This window comes from Tyto alba, unplaced genomic scaffold (assembly GCF_018691265.1).
Source record: "Tyto alba isolate M040663 unplaced genomic scaffold, T.alba_DEE_v4.0 Super-Scaffold_9, whole genome shotgun sequence".
NCBI lineage: Eukaryota > Metazoa > Chordata > Aves > Strigiformes > Tytonidae > Tyto > Tyto alba.
Window position 1 is genome coordinate 15,201,615 of NW_024881330.1, and position 24,306 is coordinate 15,225,920.

General features: G+C 42.0%; 1 protein-coding gene across 1 annotated transcript; it reads right to left on the reverse strand.

Annotated features, from left to right (window-relative positions):
- Nucleotides 1-628: 628 nt before the first annotated feature.
- COLEC10 (collectin subfamily member 10) lies at nt 629-22,734 on the reverse strand. Its single transcript, XM_009969746.3, has 6 exons — nt 21,495-22,734; nt 9,455-9,526; nt 7,896-7,967; nt 5,856-5,909; nt 4,452-4,547; nt 629-2,989 (listed from the first exon to the last, which is right to left on the reverse strand). Exons 1-6 carry the CDS (start codon nt 21,640-21,642, stop codon nt 2,598-2,600), a joined length of 834 nt encoding a protein of 277 aa, XP_009968048.1. The 5' UTR covers nt 21,643-22,734; the 3' UTR covers nt 629-2,597.
- Between the last annotated feature and the right edge of the window lie 1,572 nt (nt 22,735-24,306).

Consider the following 24,306-nt stretch of genomic DNA (forward strand, 5'->3'; position numbering starts at 1 on the left):
CCTTTCCACTGCAGAAACCCAACACAAGTTCCTCACTCGCTTCCCTTGTCTGTGCAGCCAGAGACTGTGACAGTCATTCCTTCCTGTACATGAAGCATGCTCCAGGATTACTTATAACTCACAGTCTCCTAAAACAGACCAATTTCAATTTAGACATGCATTCCCTGATTTTGTATGTGAAGGAGAGTGCCTGGTTGAATCTCAGGCAGAGCCTGATCCTTCAGCAAAGTATTGCTTTTACCTGCTCCCAGCTCGGAGTTTCCTCCTAAAGAACAGGAAAATGGCCTGTTCATGATGATTGTGGCATTAAGTACACCTCTGGATTTTGTCAGCCAGTGGTTTCAGTATGGCTGGAGGTTTCCAGAATTTGGACCCTCAGTCTGGCAAGCATGTTTTGCTGACTTTTTGGGTCAGAAGTAAAGATGAGGTGTGGGGAGGGTATCAGTGTGACTATGCCTACCCACAGGGATGTTACTGTGACACTTCTGTATGACTAGTAAGAACTGACCTGCTGAGGCTAGCAGACCTGGGCTTGAACTAAAAGGTATTACTTTTCTTCAAGAAATTTTGCCTTAAATTAGTCATTAATTCTTTAGCATTACCCATTAATGAATCTAAAGCCAAAGTGTTTAGTTTAGTGAGTTTATTACTATAGATCCTAAAAAGTATAATTCTGCTTGATTTGGGGGAATATCAATTCCTAGGAAGGGAACAATTCAGGATGAGTTTTGTTGGGCTAAGTGAACCTGCTTGCCCAAACACTCTCATAGTGTAGTAGAGGAGCAATTAAAAAAAATATGGTCCCACCCCTTCACTCATGGTCTGAATAGTTCTCTGGAGGCTGTGTAGCAACACAGATAATTTACTGCTGGTAGCAACAGGTAGTTTTCTGGAGGAACAAGTAGCAGAGAAACTGGATTACAAGAGTGGTTCTGAGTCACAGTCTCCTGGGATGCTCCTGCGTTGGTCATTGCTCAGAGATGAGCTTGGAGTCTAACAACCAGATAAATGGGTTGGAGGATTTTCCTGTTGAGGGTGAGGTTGAGGAATTATGACTGTTGTCCAGTTGCCTTTGCAGTGCTGTACACAGCAGTAGAAGGGAGACTTGGAGCTGACCCTCTGCATTACTAGCTGGTGGCACATCCAGCTCTTCATATACTCAGAGAAAGACTATGTGCAACTAGTGCTCAGAGTGATCTGCAGGGTACATTGCTGCACTGTGCCTAGTGTCTAGCATTCTCCTTAGTCTCCAGATATCACTCAATTTTTAGTGTCAAGTGGGAAAGAAAATCTATAGATCTCCATTGCAGGGGCCCTGGGGTTTCTCTTGACATCTCCTGCTGTGAGAGAGGGTGAACCATGACTAAGAGCAGGCTCACTTCTGAAGGCAAAATCATTGCTGTGTCTGAAGAAAAGAGCTCCTTTGGTATTATCAAAGATATGAAAATGTGATCCATTGTGGGCATACTGACATGAAGATCTGAGTAGTTGGGCACTGACAACAAAGCCTTCATGCTTACTGCTCATCATTTGTGGAGAGTCCCACTGAAATGCATGAGTAAGTCGCTCAACCGTACCTGAATCTGGGTTCTTGGGGGATGAAGCCTGTTTTATAGCTGCTTCCTGTGTTGTAAAGGCACAGGTGATTTTAGCATTAGGCATCAAGCGTCACTGGCTACTGAGTTAGGGAGTTGACATGTTCCTAGAATCACTTGTTAAACCAGCAGTGCACATTGGTATAGCAGATACTACATGTGCCTGTTTACAGCCTACAACAATGGTGTTGCTTCCTTTGCATTGTTCTCTTTGTGCTAGACTTTTCTATGTTTTTCGCAAATTTTGGGGGACATCAGAGGCTAGAATTGCTCCATCTATTCTCAGGTTGCCCACAAGCTGTGCAGGTTTCCATGTGGAAGTGCTAAGATAATTCCTCACACCTCAGACCAGCTTGACGGACGATAGAGTTGGAAGCAGAGATAAGCGAGTCCTCCCCTGCATATCAGGCAATATAATTGCACAGCCAAATTAAGGAGAGTATACGTAAGTTTGAAATTGGCTGTACTTTGCACGGAAGATTCAACCAGATGACCTCCAAAGATCCCTTCCAACTTAAATTACTCTATGATTCTAACAAAAGAAGGATTTTCTCAAGAGAAACTGCAAATCTGTTCTCCCAGCTCTGACGTCACCAAGGAAATTACTGGGAGTTCCTGTGAAGGCCAAAGATGAGTAAAGATCACACTCTTTGTGGAGTTTGCAAAGCACATCAGTGATTAATATACCAGTGAGCTTACTATTTCTGGCATTAGTGAAATCATACCTCTGTGTGCTCTAAACCTGCCCCTAAATTACACATAGAAATGCCCGCCCTAAATTGCACAAAGAAATGAAATAAAAATTCACAGCTTGCTGGATGCCTCCTGCAGACCTGTGCTGACTTTATAGACACTGCCATCTTAACAGTAGCTACTCTTGCTTAGCCCAGTGAGGTGAAGGCTGGATTGAGCCCTGTCCCTGTTGTCTACTCTCCCTGCAGTGGGTGAATGAGGAGGGGTTATTGTATGTACAGCAGGTGCCAGGCACATTCTGCGGCCCTTTTATTTCCTCTTCTTGAGGAATTCACAGACAAAGTAGATGGTGACTTGGCACTCGGAGTCATTCCACTCTCCCGTGCTGAGCATTTCCACACAGTCTTCACGGCCAGTGGGGTCGTGGGGCTTCCCTTCCTTCCAGTTACTGTAGTTCTGCAGTGGGCTGTTGTCTGCATACATGAACTGTCCTTCTTTTTCCATGTCATTCAGCCCAATGAAGGCTCGGAAGAGGCCGCTGTTGGAGATGTAGTCGGCAATCAGGGCATTGGTTGCCTCATCTTTAGGCATGGCCAGTGTTCCTCCTCTGTCTCTGCAGTGGACCAAGGCTTCTCTGTAATTCTTCTCTTCTTTCACGATGTAATAGAATTTTTCATCTGTCTCCCTGATACCTGCTATAACTTTAAGGGGGGAAAAAAATTGCTTAATGGCATGTCAACAAATATTGAAGTTGCTTCTGTTCCAATATGACAATGAGATTATTTTTACATTAGAATTAATAAAAGGGAGAGAGGAAAAGTATTCCCACCACTGAATTTGTGATGAACAATGAGGACATGGTCAGAGTCTGATGCTACTAATGGGACTGACAAGCACCTTTCACAGTTAGGACAAGAACTATTCAGTCATGATTGGCATATATCTCCTGTGGCACTTTTCACTTCATGGATATCTAATACTAATCAAATTAAGGCATGCTAAATGGTCAAATTACAATGTCTAACTCTGGATCATCCCCATTGCTTTGAATGTTTTTGAATACAAATTGTGAAAGAGTGCCCTGGGATCGAAACAGGGTTACATATAGCTTTTCAGGCCCTTTCCATGTAGAGGAAAATCAGTGTGACTGCTAAAATCAGATATTTTAAATACAGCCTGATATTCAGAGCTGCTGTAGCCACTAAGTGGCATTGACTAGGAAGAAAACTATGTGCTCATCGGCTTTAAAAGGCAAACTTCTGAACCAGCATGTATTCTAGTGAATTAAGCAGTGCCAAGGAGCATGCCCGAGCAGCTGGAAGTTGATTGTCCATGCTGATGGATTGCTGGAATGGTTCTGAGCAGAGCTTAGGCCTGGGGCAACTAACACTCTCACAAACAATTCAGGAGTTGCCCAGACACAGTTTAGGAGTTAGTGGAGGGACACTCCTGATAATATGGCATTCAGTTTTGTAGGATTTATAATATAGATGAATGATTTTGTGTTCTGGTTGCCCACAGTGTCAGAGGCTAGTCTCAAATACATTTAATTTACTGATACAGTCCTAGTCCTAGAAGCAGTGGTGAAGCCTTCTCAAAATCTCTGCTATGTCAGGAAACATGCTTCCTTTCTTTCAGTGGGGGCAGTTTGCACAGTTCACCTGACAGCGCTGCCTGCAAACCTGGCGTCTTATAACCCCTGTCTTTGAGTGTTGGTCCCTTGTGACAGGAGAATGATGCTTGCACTGAGGGGAGCACTTGGAGTACAGTGTCTGCAGCCTTCCCGTGCAGCAGAAAAATCAAGAGGTTTTCCTGTCTCTCTAGAGCAGATTGGCACAAACTTTTTCCTTTTGTTGCCTGAGTGGCTGCTGAGCCTGAGCAGACTGATGGTGCAGAGGCAGTTAGCAAGCCATGCCTTGTGCTTTTCATGATTCTTTCCATTGTGCTGTTGATAATTTCTGTATTGCTTTTGCTTTTAGTCAACTGCTGCTTATATCAGGTGTAAGACCTGCTTTTCTGTATGTTTTTGGAGTGCCTTACACAGTGGAACCGTCTCTCTGGGTCATCTATGGATGCTGCCATAAAGCAGCAATGGTAGAAGAACAGCAATGATACATGTTACAGGAGCCAAATAAATCACATCAAATACATAAGGATCCTTACCATTCTTTACGAACTTGATGGACGTGTTAAGACGAGCAACATTGATATTTAGTTGTCCAACAACTCTGCGGTATCTTCCACAGTCACAGACAGTGCCTGATGCAATACAAAGCATAGAGGATTTATCTGTTTAAAAGCATTTGTGTGTGTGTGTGTGTGTGTGTGTGTGTGTGTGTGTGTGTGTGCATGGAAGGTGATCTGTAGCCCACTGCCAAACCTTCTGAAGACTTGACCTCCACTTGTGGAGAGCTAGTCTCACCCTGCCCTGCTGACCATAATTCTGTTGATCAAAGTGCTTAATATTTTGGCTCTGTACACTCCCTTGCTAACTGGCTTAACCCCCCCTGCTTTTAAAAATGCAGATAGAAGAGTTTGCCATCTTCTTTCCACCCATATTAGTGTGGGATTTGCACATCCTCTGCCCCTCTCATTATTGATTCTATCTAGCTGCAGAGATGAGGCTTGTCATGGTGATCACTACAGCGTTGCATCTGAATGCCAAAGGTCTACCTTGGTACCTGTAAACAGCACAGGTTCCTTGGCCTTCTAATAGAAGCAGCAGCAGCATCCATGAAATGTGGAACTGCAGCTTTCTCAGCGAAGGAGTTTTGTGAGTATGCATAAAGGTAGGATTGGCAAAACTTTGGTAGAAGGACTAAGTTAGTGAATTGCTGCATGCAGCTGTGGTACAGCAGAAATAGTCGATACCAACTCAAATAATCAAAAACTTTCAAGCACTGAAGTCTCAGTTATATTTTTGTTGGTAAACTGAAATTTGGCTTGGTATAGGTTTTGTTTGTTCCTGTTATTCTCAGGAAGAAAATAAGTTGCTGATGGCTTCCCATTAAGAACCAAATTAGCATTGCATATGAAATCTTGTAAAAATAAACAGAACTGTACATTCAAGGTGGGAAAACATTTAAGGTTATTAGGACTGAGAAGAACTTTCTGGGTCATCAGATCCAATTCTCCTCCTGTAAGCAAATGCACTGCATTAATTTGATAACAGATTACACTCTACCTAAAATCACTTATTTTTTCATTTTTCATGCTCCAATTAGGAAACTCTTCAGGGACTTCATTCCTCCAGTATTCAGAAACTTTATTCTAGTTTACAGTATAAATGTACTGTTGGCCTGTCTATGTGTTAATTTTTATGATTGCCCATTAACTGAGGTAACTCTTCATATTTTGTGTATGTTGGTATATTCATAGGCATCTGTCATGTCCCTACCCAAGCCTTCATTTTGCTAAACAAAACTTTTTCAGTCTCTTCCCATTCATTTCATCTATTCTCATGTTTTTCCATAGGTCTCAAAATTTTATGAAACTGCAGACAAACCAGCCCTGAAATCAAAGACCGAGTAGATTTGGCCATTCTGCAGAAAAGGAGACATAGCATACCTGCTTTTCCCTTTTTTCCAGAAACTCCCAGTAAGCCTTTGGCTCCTTTGTCACCTGAATAAAGAGGAAAATATATTCTCAGATCTCAGACGGTGCACATGTCAGGGGAGCCTATTTGAAAACCTGTTTAATAATATACTAACGGTGTGCTTCTGATAGAAAGACCTGAGGTACTGTACTGGTAGATGTGCCAAGTCAAACACACCACGATTAATTTTCGTGTATGGAAATAAGGAGAACCCTTTAATAGCTAACTCACTGATAACACAGGCATCTTGTGTGCTGCTGGTTCCTGGTACCACTTTAAATAGCAACTGCAAAATGATTCTGAGAGGCTGAAAGCACTCAAGAAATCTGCAGGAGATGAGACCTGGCTTTTCTTGTTGCCTTTCAGGACAGATCCCTTCCCTGGGTTCAGTAGCTCCATGACAGCATGAGGCACCAGCTGAGGCTGATGTGCACTAAGCCACTGAATTCATGTGTGCAACAGATGATGTGTGCGGGCAGCAGTTAGTACCTGCATGAAATGAGGTCAGTAAGGAGCAGCATTTCATTTCAGATATAGTTCATGGAAATGTGATTTATTTTCATCCACCTGCTTTCCTCTTCTTCTGTAAATCATAAAAATGATAGAAATACTTCTCCAAATGCTGTGCTACTATATACGTGGAGGTGATTAGCTTTTTAAAAAATCTCAGCTGTAATTTAGATCAGAAACAGCTGGTTTTTATCTTAAATTCTTGTCAGCTCTTTTGTGAATTAAAACCCTCAGAGGTCAAAAAATACTAATGCTTGCTCTGCCTTGTTGATGGCCTTGTTTTGATGTGCTTTTTCTTTTATATGGCTGTGGTTTTTAAAAGAAATTAGGAGTTGGCTGTCATTTTAATTAGCATTGTTTGATACTGCACACTTAGAAGCTGAAATTTCAGGGTTGCTTCATTAAGAACTTGAATGTTTAATGGTAGATTTGAACAGTGACTTAGTGACCTTTGCTTCTGCAAATAAAGAAAAAAACCGAGAAAAACTGGAAGGGGGCAATAAATTGTACATTCAAGTTGAGAGAGAGCTTGATTTAAAGGCTCAGAACATTGGTTTACTTACAGATAAACAGTTTGTGGGATTCTTAAATTCTGGTCTCGTTTGGTGATTGAAGACATTTTAGGAGATAACCATCCGTGTTTTCAGTTGTCTAGGTCGTTCTGAAAATTGCTCCCCCAGGCCAAATTCTTTTGTTCTTCTCTGATAGTGAGGCTGGCTAGAGGCCATCGAAGGCTTATTAAAAACATTGGCGTGAGAAGCTCCCTGGGGAGATTGTTCCACCCACATGCTTGGGTTGATGTGCTGGTTAGAGACCAGTTTCCCCGGGGACAGTGGAGTGAGTACCTGCTCAGCTTTCAAGGCAGGTCTCCTTGTGACAGAAGTAATATTCCTTCTTAAGTAGCTCTTTAGGAATACTGGGAAGGAATGCCTGATCCTCTTCTCAGATGACTAGAGCATAATTTCATTACATTATTGCCCAGGTAGACTTGGAGTCTACCTTGACTTGCAAGTAGTTGTTGTCCCTGGTTACATGAGTGCTTTCTTTAAACTCCTAAAATCCTTTCCTTACTGAGCTGTCCTGTGCATTGCTCACTCACATGTCCCACAGCAGTGCAGGTGACAAGGTGTGACATCCTTAGCAGCAGCAGAATACTGACTTAGGCCTTCAGCATTCAAAACAGAGGTACAAATTTGGCTTTCTCGTTTAGATCATTCAGAAGATTTTCTTCACAAGGGCTGGATTTCTCCCTTCTTTTATTATCAGAGAGGCTTGATTTCTTAACTCATAAAGCAAATTATTTTAGTGAAGTTGGATATATTGCACATGGGAAATAAAACAAGAATATCTCAGTTAGCTCTCATCACCAATCTTTATGCATAACTTTATTTGGAGAGCATTGGTCACAGCCGTTATTTGATATTACTCCATACCTGGAACACTCACAAAACACATATTTACCTTGAGGGAAAAAACAAGAAAATTCCCAGGCCAGAGCTTACCCTTTCCACCAATTGGACCAATTTTCCCAAGCATTCCCTGGTCACCAACATCCCCGACAGGTCCTTTGTTTCCTAAGAGAAGAAATAAAGAGGAAATGAATATGAATGGTTCCTGTAATTTCTTTGCCAAGACACTAATCTCTTTATTGCTGCTATTTTTCCTGAGCATGGCCAGTTTGCATGTGTGGCGAAGTCGAAATTAGCGGAGCCCTGAGAATAGCTGGAGGACAGTGCAGATCTCTGCTACTGTAGGATACAACAGTAGGACATTGCAAGGCACCTTAATAGAACTACCTGTTCAAATGCCCAGAAATAACATGTTTTCTTACAGAAAGTACAAACAAGAACTTCTAGTAAGTATTCAGATACTGATTTTACTTCACAGCCAAACCAGACCAACAGCAGGCTTTATTTGTTTTGTTTTGTTTTTGTCTACCCTAGACAAAAGCCTTTCCTTCTTCCTTGAGGTAGAGTTCTCATGGCTTTGCTGGGAATCCTTCTCAAAGCAGGACTGCAAATAGAGAGCTACTAGATTTGCTGTATGTGCTTTCCCAGTCCTCAGACCCTCAAAATAATGGATGCCTTTTTAATTGATTAATCATTTAAGTTCTAAAATAGCTTGCTAATGATGGCAGCCCAATTTAGGGAATTTCAGTTTGCACACTGAATCACTAAGATGCTTCGTGAATGGTTGGTTACCCAATTCCCTTGTATCTTACCTGATTTTTTTTTTTTTTTTAACTAAGAAGCAAAATCATGTGAATGCATTTAAAAATGGAAAAGTTTTTTTATTATAACAGTACTAACAGTGTGATTTTAAAGTTTCTGTAAAAGTAAAATCTTTCCTGATTAGTCTTAAACCACTGCTGAGGAAGAAAGACCATGCATATGTATTATCATTAAACTTTAATGATAAATTAAGCTTTTGAATTAAAGAATGCAAACAAGGCTGACACCATCACATCTGGTGCCTCCAAATGCTCTTCCCAACTCACACTGTGGATATGGGATATGTTTAATAGAGCCAAGTCCTGAGACATCTGCGACTCCTTGTTCTCAGCTCAGATGCTGTTTGAGCAGAGGAACTTTCTCAGTGTATGCCTCTGCTTTTCTGCAAAATAGGGACAACTGAGGCCAAATGTTGTTGAGCATCCTGATGTATTACCAGGAAATAACTTTCCAAATTCAGTTTCAGCTAAAGGATCATTTCAGAAAGAGAGCAGTAATCTTTCTAATTATACATATGATCTCAGTAATGATTATATGTATGATCTGGGTCTTGTGGATCACATTCATGACAGCCATTTGGGAGAGCAGCAGTAAATGTACTGGTTTATTACATGACTTTATTGCCATGTATAACTCTCTTATGTATTGGTAGGAATTGCACCAAGCTCTCTGAGTATCATGAGGTTCACTGATTAATGTTTGACAGGATTGTGAAATACACTGGTGCAACAGGAATGAAAAGCACTAAACATCACTGATCATATGCACCAGTATAGTTGTGTATAATGTTATTTAGATACCAGTAATAGCCAACAAACTGTCATAAATACCTTTTGGTCCTTTTGGTCCAACCTTTCCTTGTTTGCCCACTTCTCCTCTATCTCCTTTTTCACCTTCATCCCCTTCCAAAAAACAGAAAATAAAGCATCATGGTACATTTCTCTTAGTGCAGCAGGTGCAACTGTACATCCTCAGAAAGTAAAGTTCAGAGGTTTTTTTTTTTCTCCTACTAATTTCTTTCTATTTATATTGAAGGCACAGTAGCCATGGGATAAATTTCCAGAGAAGAGCTGATGAATCTGACCATCATCAGGAAAAGCTAAAAACTTTCCCTTTTGGAGATGATATTCCAACATGAGAATAACACAATACCAATTTCCAGTCCTACCCTTTAAGCCCTATTATCTATAAAGCAGATAAATAAGCAGATCTTTCTCCGTTGGGAAACCTGTACACACACGGAAGAACTGCCAGGGGAAGCGATAGGAATTTATAAATTGTTCCTAGTGACTGTTCATAGTGACTGTGTTTAAGGTATGCAGATGCTTTTGGAATGGGAGGAATGTAAATATGTTGAAATAGATCTTAACATTAGCACTTAGTATGGAAGAAGTTTGCCTTCAGTGACAGGCAGTGGCAGGTGACATTTATATGTTCATAAAACAAACATGTTTTGGAATTACTCTGATGCTTTATTTTGAAAATGTCATAGAGTATCTGTAAGAGGTAAAACCACTGCATTTATTACAGTAGTGCAGAGACTTCTTCAAATGACATCAAGACCCTATTACACAGGTTCCTGTATAGTAATGCGTAAGTACTCTTACTATTGTAAGAGACAGCGTCTCATTGAGCAGCTTACAGTCTAAAGGAGCAAGACAGCAACTAGTAGAAGAGAAATGTTATGTCCTTCTTTAGGCAGCATACAGTTTTGCTTCACATTATGCAGGAAATTAGAGGCACAACTAAAGTTGATTTTCTTATCTTCTACTTATCAGTTTTGAGCCAAAGCCCAAGAACATCTTTCCTCTGTTTTTTTTTTTTTTTTTTTTTTTTTTTAGACAAATGCTGAGGGAGGACAACCCCTGCATCCTTTTGCACCAAACCACCAGTACTGAATACAGGCAGCCTCCCAAAGCCTTCCCCCTGTCCCCTACCCTTGTCTGCAATAAGCCTGGCCACGCAGTGGGAAGCAACGGTCCCTCGGCCAGGCCAGGATCTCACGGGAGAGGGGCAGCCGGTTGTGCTGTGCCTGCAGCCCAGAAGGGGAGAAGAAGCTGCAGTTCAGCATACGGAGACCCAAGGGAGGGAAGTCTGTCTGGATGTCAGCAAAAGAGAAGCGAGGACAGAACAGCATTACGTGACAAGACCATAACCTGCCTCACTGAGGATGGTGCCTCCAGCCCCGGCAGCAGATGTTCTGAGGTGTGCTGAGTGTGACTGTGACCCAGGCAGCCACTTCCAGTCTCTCACGGGCAGCAGTTTAAAGGGACTGTCTGAGCCAAGCACTGCATCCAAGCATTCATGAACAGCCACTAGCGATTCTTCCCTGCGCAGATTAGTCCTGTGCCTTTTAAACCTATTTATATTTTTGGCCGCTGTAATATCCTGTGGCAAAGAGGTCAATGATTTAATTATGTGCTGAGTGGGAAAGTAGTTTCCCCTGGTTGCTTTCAGACTGTTTCATTGGATCTCATTCTTATTTTCTGAAAAATACTGCTCACTCATTCCTGACTTAACTTCTACTTCTGTAGCCATAAGTAGCATATTGTGGGCTGTTCTGTGGGGTGATGACAGATGAGAAGTGGCTCGTATCAATTGCAGCATATAAAATGGAGTATTAGTTGTTTGGCTCCTTTCCATGTCAGTAACATGGACTGGGCTGAGTCTATCCCTGTATGCTGAAAAAAACCTTCAGTGTTAGGACTGTCTTGTGGAGGGCAGACTCAATCAGTCAGTCAGGATGCCCGTTAGGGAGGTGGTCAGTGGTCCTAGCTCAGAAAGATAAAGGGCTGAACTTCTGTCTGAGTTAGAGTGAGAAGGCATTTGCTAGAGGGATGGACAAAGAGAAAACATGACGTGGTGTGTTTTCTGGCTCACTCAGGTGCTTTGTTTTTATCACCAGGGGCTACAGGACAAAGTAGGAAGGGAAAAGGCTATAACCAGTCAGCAACAGAAATTTTAAACATCTCTATCTTCATTAGTTCTTAAAAAATACTGGAAAAATAAGTATATATTTCCAAAAGCCAAGTTCCTTAAATATTGAGTTGAAGCTGTGGATCTAAGCCTGGAGCTGATGGAAGGATTCCTGCTTATACTGGGTTTTTGTCTAGAGATCATCAAACAGCAGAGCCAGACTGTACAGTTTAATTTTGCTGTTGACCTCAGTGCTAACAACATTTACAACTGAGAAATCAAGTAATTGTCCTATTCCACACCCTTGGGAAAACTGTAAAAGTCACTTCTCAGTAGTTCAGAAATTCAGAAAAGATTCCCAGAGGCTGACACAGAGCTTGTGAAATGAAATTCCAGGAGAAGGTTAAGAGCTGATCTGATCACAGTCTGCAAACCTGTACAGGGGGAGAAATGTATGATAGTAGAAAATAAGTAGGGTGTGATTCAAAGGCTGGAAAAGCTGGATGAGTCCTGACTAGAAATGCAACACGGGGATATTTAACAAATGAAACATGCTCTCCATAAGGGGAATGAGAAGCAGGAGGCTCCTCACATCCAACCTTTCCCTGTGCAATGAATTCCTTTGTGTAAGGTAGGCCGTAACTCTGGGTCTGGTGTAGAAACTGCTGAGGGGGTTTCAGGAGAGCAAACCTAATTCCTGCTGACCTTCCAAACCAGGGGACTGCCTGTCACCTTGGCAGTCCTCATCACCTCTCTCAGGCCAGCTTGTTACATTCCCTGTGGCTTGCAGACTGCTCTGTAGGGTTAAAGGCTCTCGGGAGACTGTTTTCTGCAGAAGGAAGGCCCCTCTGTATGAGAAAGATGCATGTTTGTTTGTTTGAAACCTTGCTTAGACAGTTAGTCTTAGAAGCGGAGCTCAGGAAAGAAAGTCAGTGTACCAGTGGAGAAGCTGTGATTACTTTCTGATGATGTTTTCTTCCAATCTCAGTTTCAACATTTTGAGCCACTAAAAGCTGCAATGATATTTTTTTTTTTTTTTTTTTTCTGAGAGACTTCAAAGCAAGCTTTTCACGTACAGGGCTGCTGGAGACAAAGCTAGGTTGCCTTGTGTGGGCCATCAGACCGAGAGCCTGACAGATGAAAGTGTCAAATGTTTGAGAAAGTTTGTTCTGAAGATTTTTGAGAGATTAGGGAGTGTCTCAACTTTTATTGAGAACACATCATGTTGTCTTGATTTTTGCTCAAGCCCTCTAAAAGCCTAAGGGAGAGGGAAGTAAGATCTATCACCTGTTTCATCTTGGCATAAAGCAGCCTGCTACACACTCTGCCTTAGTTTCTCTACCTAGGAAAATGGGAAGAATAATAATTTGCCTATCTGCAAGGGAGAGAAGTCCTACTTTTCTCCCCATATTTGAACTAAGAATGTGTAGGCCATTACAAATCAAAGGTAGAAGCAAACGGTATTAATTAATGGTACCATCTCATTGTTAGTTTAGGACTGGACTACGCCCAGTGTTTGATAATATGGTGTTATAATTATAAATGGATTGTGTCCTCCTTTAGCTGTTGTGGGATCTCAGATTTTGGCAAGAAACATGAACTCTTGGGTTATGCTCCCCCCTCGTGGTCTCGCTGTGATTTGCAACCAGGTACGAGGGATTGTGAGAGTCTGGTTGACTTTGTTTTGGGCAGGAGTTGAGTTGGCTTTGTCTCTAATTTATAATAAGAACCTCTCCCTTTCCTCTGGGAATTCATGTGGACAGGCCATCCCACTGTATTAGCCACTTTTTTTTTGTAGTCTGCCAGAAAACTAGATCTAAATTCTAGCAGTGCTCTGGGCTGGGTTTTTGAATTTTGTATTGCTGTGCTTTGTGCAACATGAGTTTTCTTACAGGAAAAAAACCCTCTGATCCCTGACCTCTTATGCTTGTAGTCTATACCTCGAGGTTAACCTCTCCTTTGTTCTGCTTTACACTTGGGGCAGTGTCAGGTTAAGTTTTAGCTGAATTAGCAGATTGTCACCTTAAAACCGTGGTTGCAAAGATGTCAGATAATGCACTACACTGGCATTTGAAGCATGAGTGAAGCACTTGGATCCAGTAGCTGAAGCAAGACCATTTCTCAACCTTGTTAGTATTCCCTCAAGCTGATTCACTTCTTCTGTGTCACAGATTTAAAATACCAGACTACTAAAGTGAACACATGAACAATAAATTACTAGACTCTCCCAGTTTGGGAGTATGTGAGGCAGAAGGAAAGCAGAGTCATAAGCAGTAAATTACTTTTGCAGTCATTAGAAAATTTTAATTGTAATTGAGAGGGAACCCCAGTCCTTCCTTCTCCTATAAACAAGCTCGGGAAAATGGTGAAGGTCTAATAATCAGCAGGATTTTTAGGCAGTTGAAAGGGTCTCTGCCTCTTTAGGAGTTTCAGTGAATAATACAATGTTGCGAGGTTACTTTTGGTAATAATTTAATTAGGAAGAATTTACTGACATTTAAATGACTTAGATTTCCCTGCTGAATCTTTTGTAGGCAATTTATCAGCTTTGTATTCACAAATGGAGGAAGTTTTCGGGTTAAATTGCTCAAAAATATTTGGTGACTCTCTAGCTCTTGTGATCAAGGGCTGACCCTGGTTCTTGGAGAATCAGCATGTAATCCGTGGGGATTATCAAACCCACACTTTTCTGTAGAGGCAGCCCTGCATCACAGTGAAAGGATGTCTGCAGGATGCCTAAAGGATAAAGCCAAGAGGAGACTCCTAGCTGGGCTTATGCATGTGTGTCTCTCTGGGAGCACATAGCATCCAGCCTTTTCACTCAGAGTTCTGCTGAGAGACTCCCTGGGTCCAGACAGGGCTTTTCTGAGACACTTCACCAGGTGTGCTGGCAAGCCATGGCTTCAGGTCATCTCCAGTTTCTGTCTTCACCAAAAGATACTACAGAAACGTTAATGCTCTCTCAGCCTCTCTTTTGCAGGTATACCTTCCTCCAGCCTCCAGGGCATACCTACCCTTTCAAATGATAGAAACTCAACTTCTGCTGGGCTACAGCACAGTTGACCTCCTACATCAGATACTCTGAATCAGAAAAAGTCCACCACCAGCCAAAAAGTCCTTGAAACGCCATGGGGGGCATGACTGATTTGCTGTGAGGGGAGGAGATATGGTTAACCTTGATTAGTATGGACATGGCTGCTTTGCACTGCTTGCCTTGAATGTATTTAACATTTCTAGGCATAGGCACTGTCCTACCACAAAGGCTTTGTATGGAATCTGTTGCACAGTTTTATCCTCTGATCATGTGTGACACAGTTCTGCTGAGCTCCATGTTTCATGCTCATAGTCTCACCTGAGGTGTCATAGGGACCCTTCCCTGCCCCACACAGTGTGAAGAGTACAGGTGATTTCTGCCTGTCCTGAGTGTTAAACTAAAGGGATAAGGAGATGTGTATAATTCTGAAGCCTTGAGACCCCTCCAGGAGCACCTGAATGTCTTTCCCTCCTGGAAGAGCCTTGCAGATAACTACAGGATTAGCTCTGAGCTTCTTCCGTCTGCAGGCTATGGACACAGTGTCCCTGAGCACCCGGTGAACCTTTGCAGCGCTTGCACAGGCACAATCTCTATTGAGAGAGGTTCTGTCACTAGAGGGAGTCGCAGACTCCAAGAAATAAGCAAATACAGCCCAGTTTGTCTTTCAGTGTATGAGCATGTCACAACTACGTCAATGGAAAGCCTCAAGATTTCCTCTAATTGCACTTTCAGTGTCTTTTAGTTCCTTAGCAAATTTCCCGTAGTAGTAGGGATTCTTGCTTTCAAGCTATATATGGCTAGTGCTGACAGGATTTTCTGCCTATCTGACATGATGTCCTCTTCCTTGTCCTTCCTCCTGCCTTCAGCCCCCAACACTGGCCTACACACCTCCCTCACCTCTGCTTGGTGTTTAAGCTCTCTTCTGACCCCGTGTTGAAGGAATTCAACTCACTAAACAGAAGAAGAATATGAATAAAGCGAATAATACACATTTTTAGTAAGTGAGCTGAATCAGCTCGGTGTAAAGTCTGATGGGTAAACAGCTGAGCCAGCACAAGGTGAAGGTAGGACCACATGGTCAGAGTGGGGGAAGAAGATGTTGGGCCTCCCTTTTTGGCAGAACACCTGGCAGATGAGTGCAGCTGTAGTGTGCACCCGTACCCACAGCCACTCTCCCAGGTGTTCTTCAGGAACACACAGGGCTCCCACAGATTCCAACATGAGATATAAAGCAATTTACTCACAAGTTCTTGGACTTGTTGTCCTTTTTCACCCAGGTGCAGTTTAGACAACAGGGGCCCTTCACTGGTAAAGTAGAAAGAACCTTCAAGAATAAACTGGATTGTCTGCTCACTTTTCTGCTTTCTACTTATAAATGTCCACTAACTTCACTGGAAATACCCTCTTCTCCTACTGCATTGCAGGAATGTTATGGTTTAACCCCAGCTGGCAATAAAGCCCCACACAGCCGCTCGCTCACTCGCCCACAGTGAGATGGAGGAGAGAACTGGAAGAGTAAAAGTGAGAAAACTCATGAGTTGAGATAAAGACAGTTTAATAGGTAAAGCAAAAGCCATGTGCACAAGCAAAGCAAAACAAGGAATTCATTCACCACTTCCCACTGGCAGGCAAGTGCTCAACCATCTCCAGGACAGCAGGGCTCCATCACATGTAACAATTACTTGGGAAGACAAAGACCATCACTCCGAATGTTCCTCCTTCCTTCTTCTTCCCCCAGCTTTATATGCTGAGTATGACACCATATGGTATGGAATATCCCTTTGGTCAGTTGGGGTCAGCTGTCCTGCCTGTGTCCCCCTGCAACTTCTTGTGCACCCCCAGCTACTTGCTGGTGGGGTGGGGTGAGGAGCAGAAAAGGCCTTGACTCTGTGTAAGCACTGCTCAGCAATAACAAAAACATCCCTTAATTATCAATACTGTTTTCAGCACAAATCCAAAACATAGCCCCATACCAGCTTCTGTGAAGAAAATTAACTCTATCCCAGACAAACCCAACAGAATGAGCCAGACCCAAGCCTTCAGTAGGCTCAGTGAAGTTCTGCTGACTTGTATTATTAGAAAGTGTGGGTCTTTGTGCATGACTGGGACATATTTTTTCTTTAATAACACAGAAATAATTTAAATTATTCCTGATTCTCTTTTCACTTGGTCTGCCCAATTTAATTTTCCCAGACTATTCCCCTGCCATTCTGACATGATCTCACAGACCAATGGATTATGGTAGATTCAGTGAGGAATCAGACTGACATTGTTAAGAAGACATACACACCCAGTATCTTCTGAGTTTATGTGTTTAAGTCCCCACATACCTGCTTTGTAGCATAGGCCGATAAACTTCAGAAATTTAATGTACGCTAAAATGAGGAATTCTAAAAGAGTTGAAAAATAGAATTATGTGTTACAATTAAAGGGTTCTTCAGATCAAACATGAGGCACTAAGAGGGAAGTTTAGTTATAGGTTTGAACAGCCTATAGGATGTGGTAAGGCATTTTATATTTTTGGAAGGAAATGTGGATAACAGTATATCTGATTTCTGAGAGAGTTTGAGATTTTCCAGGAGTGGAATTGCATAAGTGCAGTTAAAGCTGAGAGATGGACAGCTATACTGGAAACCACAGTAAATTCTATTTTGAGGCGCCAGCCAGTATCATGGAGTTTATACGCATCATTTGTCAGAAATAATAATAAGGAAATGTTTTACATCTAAATTGGTATGGGAAATTCCCAGTATTCTTCAGATTTCATCTAATTTCAGTTTCTCAACTTGGATCTGATTCAAGACCTTTGAAGTTCCTGTGTCTGGATTTCAAAGAAAATGATCTGGGACCTGGGAGAGATAGCAAAATCTAGAGGCAGCCTTCTGAAGCACTGAGCTCTCATGAATCCACATGAAATTAGCTTCTGCAGAACCAGCCCCCACCCCTAGTCATCTTCTCCCTCTGCTCATGCTTCTAATGGGAGTTTAGGAATCACAGTTTTGGGCCCTCTGCTTATTTCTGCCATCATGTTGCTGCTTATTAATTTACTCAGACCACGTCAGATCCCATCTCATCTATGTCAACAGCCCACTTTTAAAACTTCCTTTGCAGGTTAGACAAAGCTGAGCTTGCAGTCTCCAGAAGAGAGCAGGCTAGAAGAAAGGACAGAGCTGGCGCACTGGTTGAAGGCAGAGCCCCGGGGAGCAGAGCTGATGTTCCTGCCGCTGCCAGGACATGGAGCAACAACCGATGCTTTTTGCTCTCACTGCATTAGCTGCTGCCTGCCCACAGTCCCAGGTCCTCTCTCGGCAGCTGCACCAGCAGGCAGCTTCTGAGCTTGGAAGGGTGGAAAGTAATCAGTAGGGCCATGACTAATTTTGCTAGGCCAAGCACTCGGCTGCCCTGGAAAGTTCATTGGTTTGTTTACGCTTGATCTGGTTCTCTTTGGACCCAAGAAATAGATGGAGTACAGAACTTGGCCTTTATTGCTGTAGTTACTCATCAGTGCACCAGTGTTTTCAGAGGTCCTGGGCCACAGCACTCCAGCTAAGACCAAGTTGTTCCTAAACATCTCAGGTCAAACAATAAAAAACACTAGTTATGATTATTGAAAATCTGTTTTGGTCCAAAGCACATGTTTTTTTCCTTTTTTGGTTTCCTAGGGTATTTCAGTAATGGTCCTAGAAAATGCTGCACACATTTCTATTTTTAACTTCTATATAAGCCAGCTTGTTGTGTACCTCAAAAACTTTTTCAGGAAGGCAGAACAAGACAGCAATTGCGTGCGGGCTACGTTCATGAAAAATAACCCCTTCTTTTTGAGAAGAGACCCGAGCATTGCCTAGAGAAGGAAACTGGGAGAGGAGTGCCAGCCTTTGCTTTTCTCTTATCCATTGTTTCCTTTTTTTTTTTGGAGTGCCTGTTTAGAAAATTTCTTTGCATAATTCTTCACGAACAGACTTCAACATTCATGTGCTCACACCAACAATGAGAAAGCAGCCGATGGACAGAGGGGATTGGAAGGCGCCTGGTTCCATCACACAGAACCACCAGAGGTCAGACTTAACCTCCGATTCCTTTCTAATGCTGAGCAGTTTAATTCAGACTGACTTCTATCATTGCAACAGAAATTGCAAAGGGTTTACAGGACATTTACTGCATTCCTTCTCTTCCTGAGAGACTGCATCTTTCCAGAGTATTTTCTAGTTCTTTGTGTTATACACAAAGGCCTCTGGTTTTGCTTCATGCATTTTGGGAGCTGGTGGGACTGTCACAACCAGTTTGAAGACTTTCCTGATAATCAGCCTGGAATTACCCTTTCTTTTCATCCCATCACTCATATCATACTTCTCTTATGACATCTCACATATAAGCATAACAAAGAGTATATTTTTGAAGGAAGATTTGATTTGCACAAATTAGCTTGAACAAGTTACATGTGGCTTGTACAAGAAGTAGCCAGTTTTCACAACACTAATGACCCTTTTTGAACAGGTGATTTTCAGGATGAGTATGCAGAGAGGTCAGGTGCCTGAGATTGTAGCAACTGTGAATGCCTAGATGATGAATTGAGTAATGCAACCTCCGGTAGTGCAAGAAATAAAGGGTTATAAATTCAGAGCCTCTCCAAACAACCTCACTTCTCCCTCAGCTTTCTCCTCTCCATTTTGCTGTGTGATGGGAACAACAGTATTGCTGCTGCATAGCACCAGGGACCATCCCACCTGTAGCCCACAGACTGGATCTGGCCTAAAGGACAATTTGTGCCTTGCACTGGGATAGGTGAGGTGAGACAGTGTAGGAAGTCTTCCAGCTGTTAAATATCTTTTAATTCTTCACACTTCTGGTTTCTTTGACCCATTAGACACTCCCATGTTCATATGCAAGGAGGAAGTTGCCACAACAGGTATCTGGCCTGTGGTGGTAGATAAAGCTGGCCAACATACTGTGTGAGCTCAGCACCTCTGGCTTGTGGGAGTACGACCGTGTTCTACCACAGCCGAAGATGCTGAGCAGATGGAGGTGAAACTTGTGCAGGATGGGTCAAAACCCATTTTCAGGAGAATGGAGGACAAAGGGGCCCAACAGATGTGGCAGAGAAAATAAAACTTACAGCAAGAAAAGTCAGAGGCTTGTCTGTTGTTAGGGTTAAAGTTTGAGCAGCAGTGTTGCCTGTGGCTGTGGTGTGGTCCTAGGCTGGGAATCGTGCTCTGAGTCCGTAGACACAAGATGGAGAGGGGAAAACTGGCAGCAGGACAAACTTTATTCTGCCATATTAGGTCAACATGCTTCATCCTTAACTACAAGGGATGCTTGAGGAATAACAGCGTAGTAGACACCCCCAGCCTGCTCAGTCTTTAATTGCCCAGCTGACTGGCAGTCAAAACAACCAGTGCCATCAAGAGCTGCTTGTAACTGTCCTGGATGAGCTCAGCTCTGGTAGGAACTGAAATTAGTCTATAGGATCATATCACATAGACTACAAAATGTGTTTGATGACCTGCAATGGATGTGAGCCAATAATTTGGAGGTAATTTGCTTGATACTCCTTTTACCAATTGTGGAACTTGGGCATGACAGTTTAATTTTAAAGTAGTAGTGAGGACTGTGCCAATATATTGTTTGGCTTCTCTTGTGTCTTGGTGTCAGCCAGGAGACAGCAGGACTCATAATGACTAAATCCTGACTTTCTCAGTATCACGCTTGCAAAGAACCATAATATCTAACCTTTAAATGTTCCCTATACAAGCTAGACCACAGAAACCAGCTGGAGTCCCAGCTACTCTTGTGTTGTCACTAGATCACCTCATTAGCCTTGTGACTTGTTAAACACAATTCTGTCAAACTCTGTTCTGCAGCCTGCCATTATTCAGCTACTAACTAAACAAACTCCCACTAGCTCCCTTGGGGATCATTACATCTCTCTGCATTTATGCTGTGGCAGCAAAAGTTTAAGCTTGGATTGTAATCATACAGAAATTAACTTGCTGATTAAAAATGGTCCTTTAAGCAACATGCATTTGAATAATCCATCATAAAAAAAAATGAGTCTGTAGCAGTGCTTTTGACTTGATAATCTTTTTTCTGCTTAAAATTTAAATCAGTTGCATTTTTTTTTCTCTCAGTCTGTAGCCTATAGAAAAATACAATGAATTACTAAAAAGAAAGCAATAATTTGAACTGCAATAGCCGTGGTGTGGAATATATATTTTAGATCTGTCACTGCAAGATAGATTTGTACGTCATGGACCTAATTTTTGGCTGAGACACCCTCCAGGCAATTCCACTGATGTTAGTTGTGTTACACAAAAAGTAAGCTAATGCAGAAAATTTGGTTTCAGATATTTGCAAAGTGTTTTGAAGATAAAAGACCTGCACATGCCAGAGCTGATCTAGTTCTTGTTGAAATCTGTAGCAAAGGTCCTGTTTAATTCAACAAGAGCTGCTGGATCAGGTCTGATAAATGCAGCAGAGCTGTGTTTACAAGCAAACATTTGAATGACAGTTCAGTCATTTTAAATACTGCATATCTCTCCCTACCTGTAGGTGCAAAGGAAACCATTAACAGTTCACAATAGGTGCCTACTTTTAGACAAAGTCACTCAATTTGTGGCTGCTAGCTGTACTGATTGTGTGATGAATACCAGAAGAGAAGATTTATGTGGCTGGAGAAAGATGCAAAAGGACATGTCTAACAGAGAATATGTGACACTGTTCCTGAAACTAAAGAAAAGCAAATTCAAATCTCCTTGCTTCATCACTTTCCTCTATCACAGTTCCACTTTTCTAGATGTTTTTACAATCTGCAATATTTCACATCTTTCATTCCCAGCCCATGCCACAAGCCCTTAATGTCTCTATTTTTAAAAATCAGCCTTTATCAGTACTGGTCTCAGCATTAGCAACCTGATATTCCTCACCTTTTGGTCCAGGTAAAATTGTGTGTGTCGAGCAGACATCTGTTGTAGGTCGATTGTCAACATCAAAACCAAAAATCTGAACTTGGAAGATAAAAAGCACTACTAGGGTCCCGTATTTCCTTAGCTGTTGTTCTTTCTTGCTGCTCATCCTTGCAGCTTCTCAGGAAATGCCTTTCGTTGCTACAGTCTTAACAAATCCAGCTGACTCAAAAATAAATGCTCCACTAACTGAAGCAGTGCAAAGATTGGGAGCTACATGCAAGAACAGCTAAATAAAGTGAAGAAAGGAGTTTGACGATGTTGTAGTTATTTCTGTCCTGCACATTATCCAGGATATTTATTTAACACTGACAGATGTTTATTCCAATTTATCTCTTATCTGTGAGATGTTTAGCTGCTTTTGCCATGGAAAATTTCTTTAGTATATGGGAATATGTCTTTTGCCTTTTTTTTTTTTTTTTAATTTTCTTTCAGGACTGACTCTTCATGCCCAACTTTTCACTTATGTGAGAGACAGAAGACTTTGGTATTGTATCCAAGTGAGTACTAATTATTTATAGGATACTTGTGGCTGTTTGTGTGCTGGAAGAGTAATGCAGACTTCATAGAACATGTAGAGAGACTTTTCCACAAAAGCCTTCCTCCAAGGAGACTGTTAATGTCAATGGATGAGCTGCCAGTCTGCTGTGAGTGGAAATCACTGGTGCTATTTCACATCTTTTGGGTTCCATGAACCCACAGTCCACAGAGTAGCAAAAGAAAAGTTGATGTTATCAATGGGTGTTTGAGCCAGAAACCCACAAATGATGGTTTTATGCTTACAGATTGCTCCGCAATGGTTGCTCCGAGCCAGATTGTGTTGGTAGACGCAGTCCAGAAGGACATATTTCAGGATTGAAACCACAGGGCAGGATGAGCTTGAATGACTGCTGTACCTCCTCCCATATCACCGTTCCTCTACACTGGGAGAGGCCATTTAGCAGGACAGTGGTGTATCATAGGTCTCAGCAGAACGTCATCTTTGGGTTATCCAGGAAGCTGCTGCTAGTTCAAATCTGCATGAAGTAGTTGTCAGCTTTTCAGTTGGGTGCTGGGACTCTGAAGCCAGGTGCAGGAGGGCTCAGGGATGGAGGAACAGATATCATGCAAAACCCATATATACCCTCGTGAAAGGAGCTGTGACAGATATCCATCCGTGTGCAATTCCTTCCTAAAAAAGCCTCTAGCTTTCTCTTACAGAGAGCACAGTAACCAGTGAGAGAAGACCATTCGAGGCAGCCTGGCAGAAAAGAAAGGGGAGATGAGTATTTGTAATCTTTCCAGGAATTTTGTTAACTTCTGGTTTATCACACAACAAAGGAAACAGCTACTCAGAAAGCTGAACTATGCTTTTGAACTGCCTAGTGTGTGAGAGCACGTCTGCTTTCCATTCTAGGTAAAAAATGTATTTCCTATGATAATAGCTTTTGAGATGCTTTCCTTGTTATTTGAGTATTAGTTCCTTAGCACTACAATGTTTCAGCCTTTTGGTAGACAGAATAAGTAGCAGCACTGATGTAAAAGTGAGTACCTTTTCTTAAAGGCTGAAGGAAGGCTTTGATTTCAAGTGTTCATCTGGGATGAAATGTTGGCCCAAGAGGGGTCGAGACATTCCTCTCCCTCTTTCTTTCTAGGCTGGTCACAGACTGTCCCACTTTTCAAAACACCTTTCTTTTTTGTTAAACTGTATACAGTACTTTTCAGAAATAAATAGTGGTCTCTGTCCTAAAGAATGTCATCTAACTAACACCCTCAAATGTGGCCTCGATAATGGATACACCACAGCTAGAGGGCGAGGAAAGAGAAAGCTGGGATTATAGAAGGATAAAGTCGTACCAGGAATAAACTTGTTCCTCTGTGATTTGTGTTGGCACTGTGCCTCTGACTTGTACACTGTAAATCTGTTTTATTTATCTTTTTCTTCTCTTCACTTTCCATTTTGTGAGCAGAAGGTCAATGTAAGAGCAAGAATAGAGAGCGTAGGAGTGGGAAGCTAGTGTACTTAGCTTTGGAGGAGGCATTTTGGGAAATGTTGCCAAACTGACGTGAATGATGCTATCTGTTCCACAGTACTGAGAGACTTACAGTGACTTCTTTGTTATTTATCAGGGATAAAGAGGGGTAAGTGTAAGTAAGAGAGGAAACCATTTCTTTAACCGCTTCAGTCACTGACCAGGACTAAGCAGGGAACGTTTTTCTGATACTACTATTGCTGTGTTCATTTAAAAATGTTCTCATTACACATTAGAAAAGAAATCAAGACCCTACCTTTTTTTTCCCTCCATGACAGTCACAAAACCCCTAAACACGCAGTGAGAAATGAAGTTTAATATATCCAAGAACTCTGTAATGAAGGCACTTACTTAAAATGTAGGAGATCCAGATTCAAATTCTTTCTCTGACTAATTCAAACCACTGTTTGCACTAGAGCCTTGAGGTTATATTGCCTTATTATAAGGCTGTTTTCTAATCAGTTATGTCTTCTGGTATGCTGGACCAGAAATCCCATCCTGGAGCTAGGAAACCTGCCTTACCAGGAAATCCATCAAAACTGATATACTAGCACAAAAAGCTTGGGTTTTGGCAAATTGGTATTTATCAAACCAGTTTCACTGAAAAATCTTCAAGCAGCATCATTGCTGATGGAGATTTAATGAGGCACATTGCCTATTGTGCATGTTAATTCTCACTGAATCGGGCTTAGAGAAATGTCTGTAGGCAAGAGAGAAAAACAAACTAGTCAGTGTTGTCCATAAAGCAAACATTTCCTAGG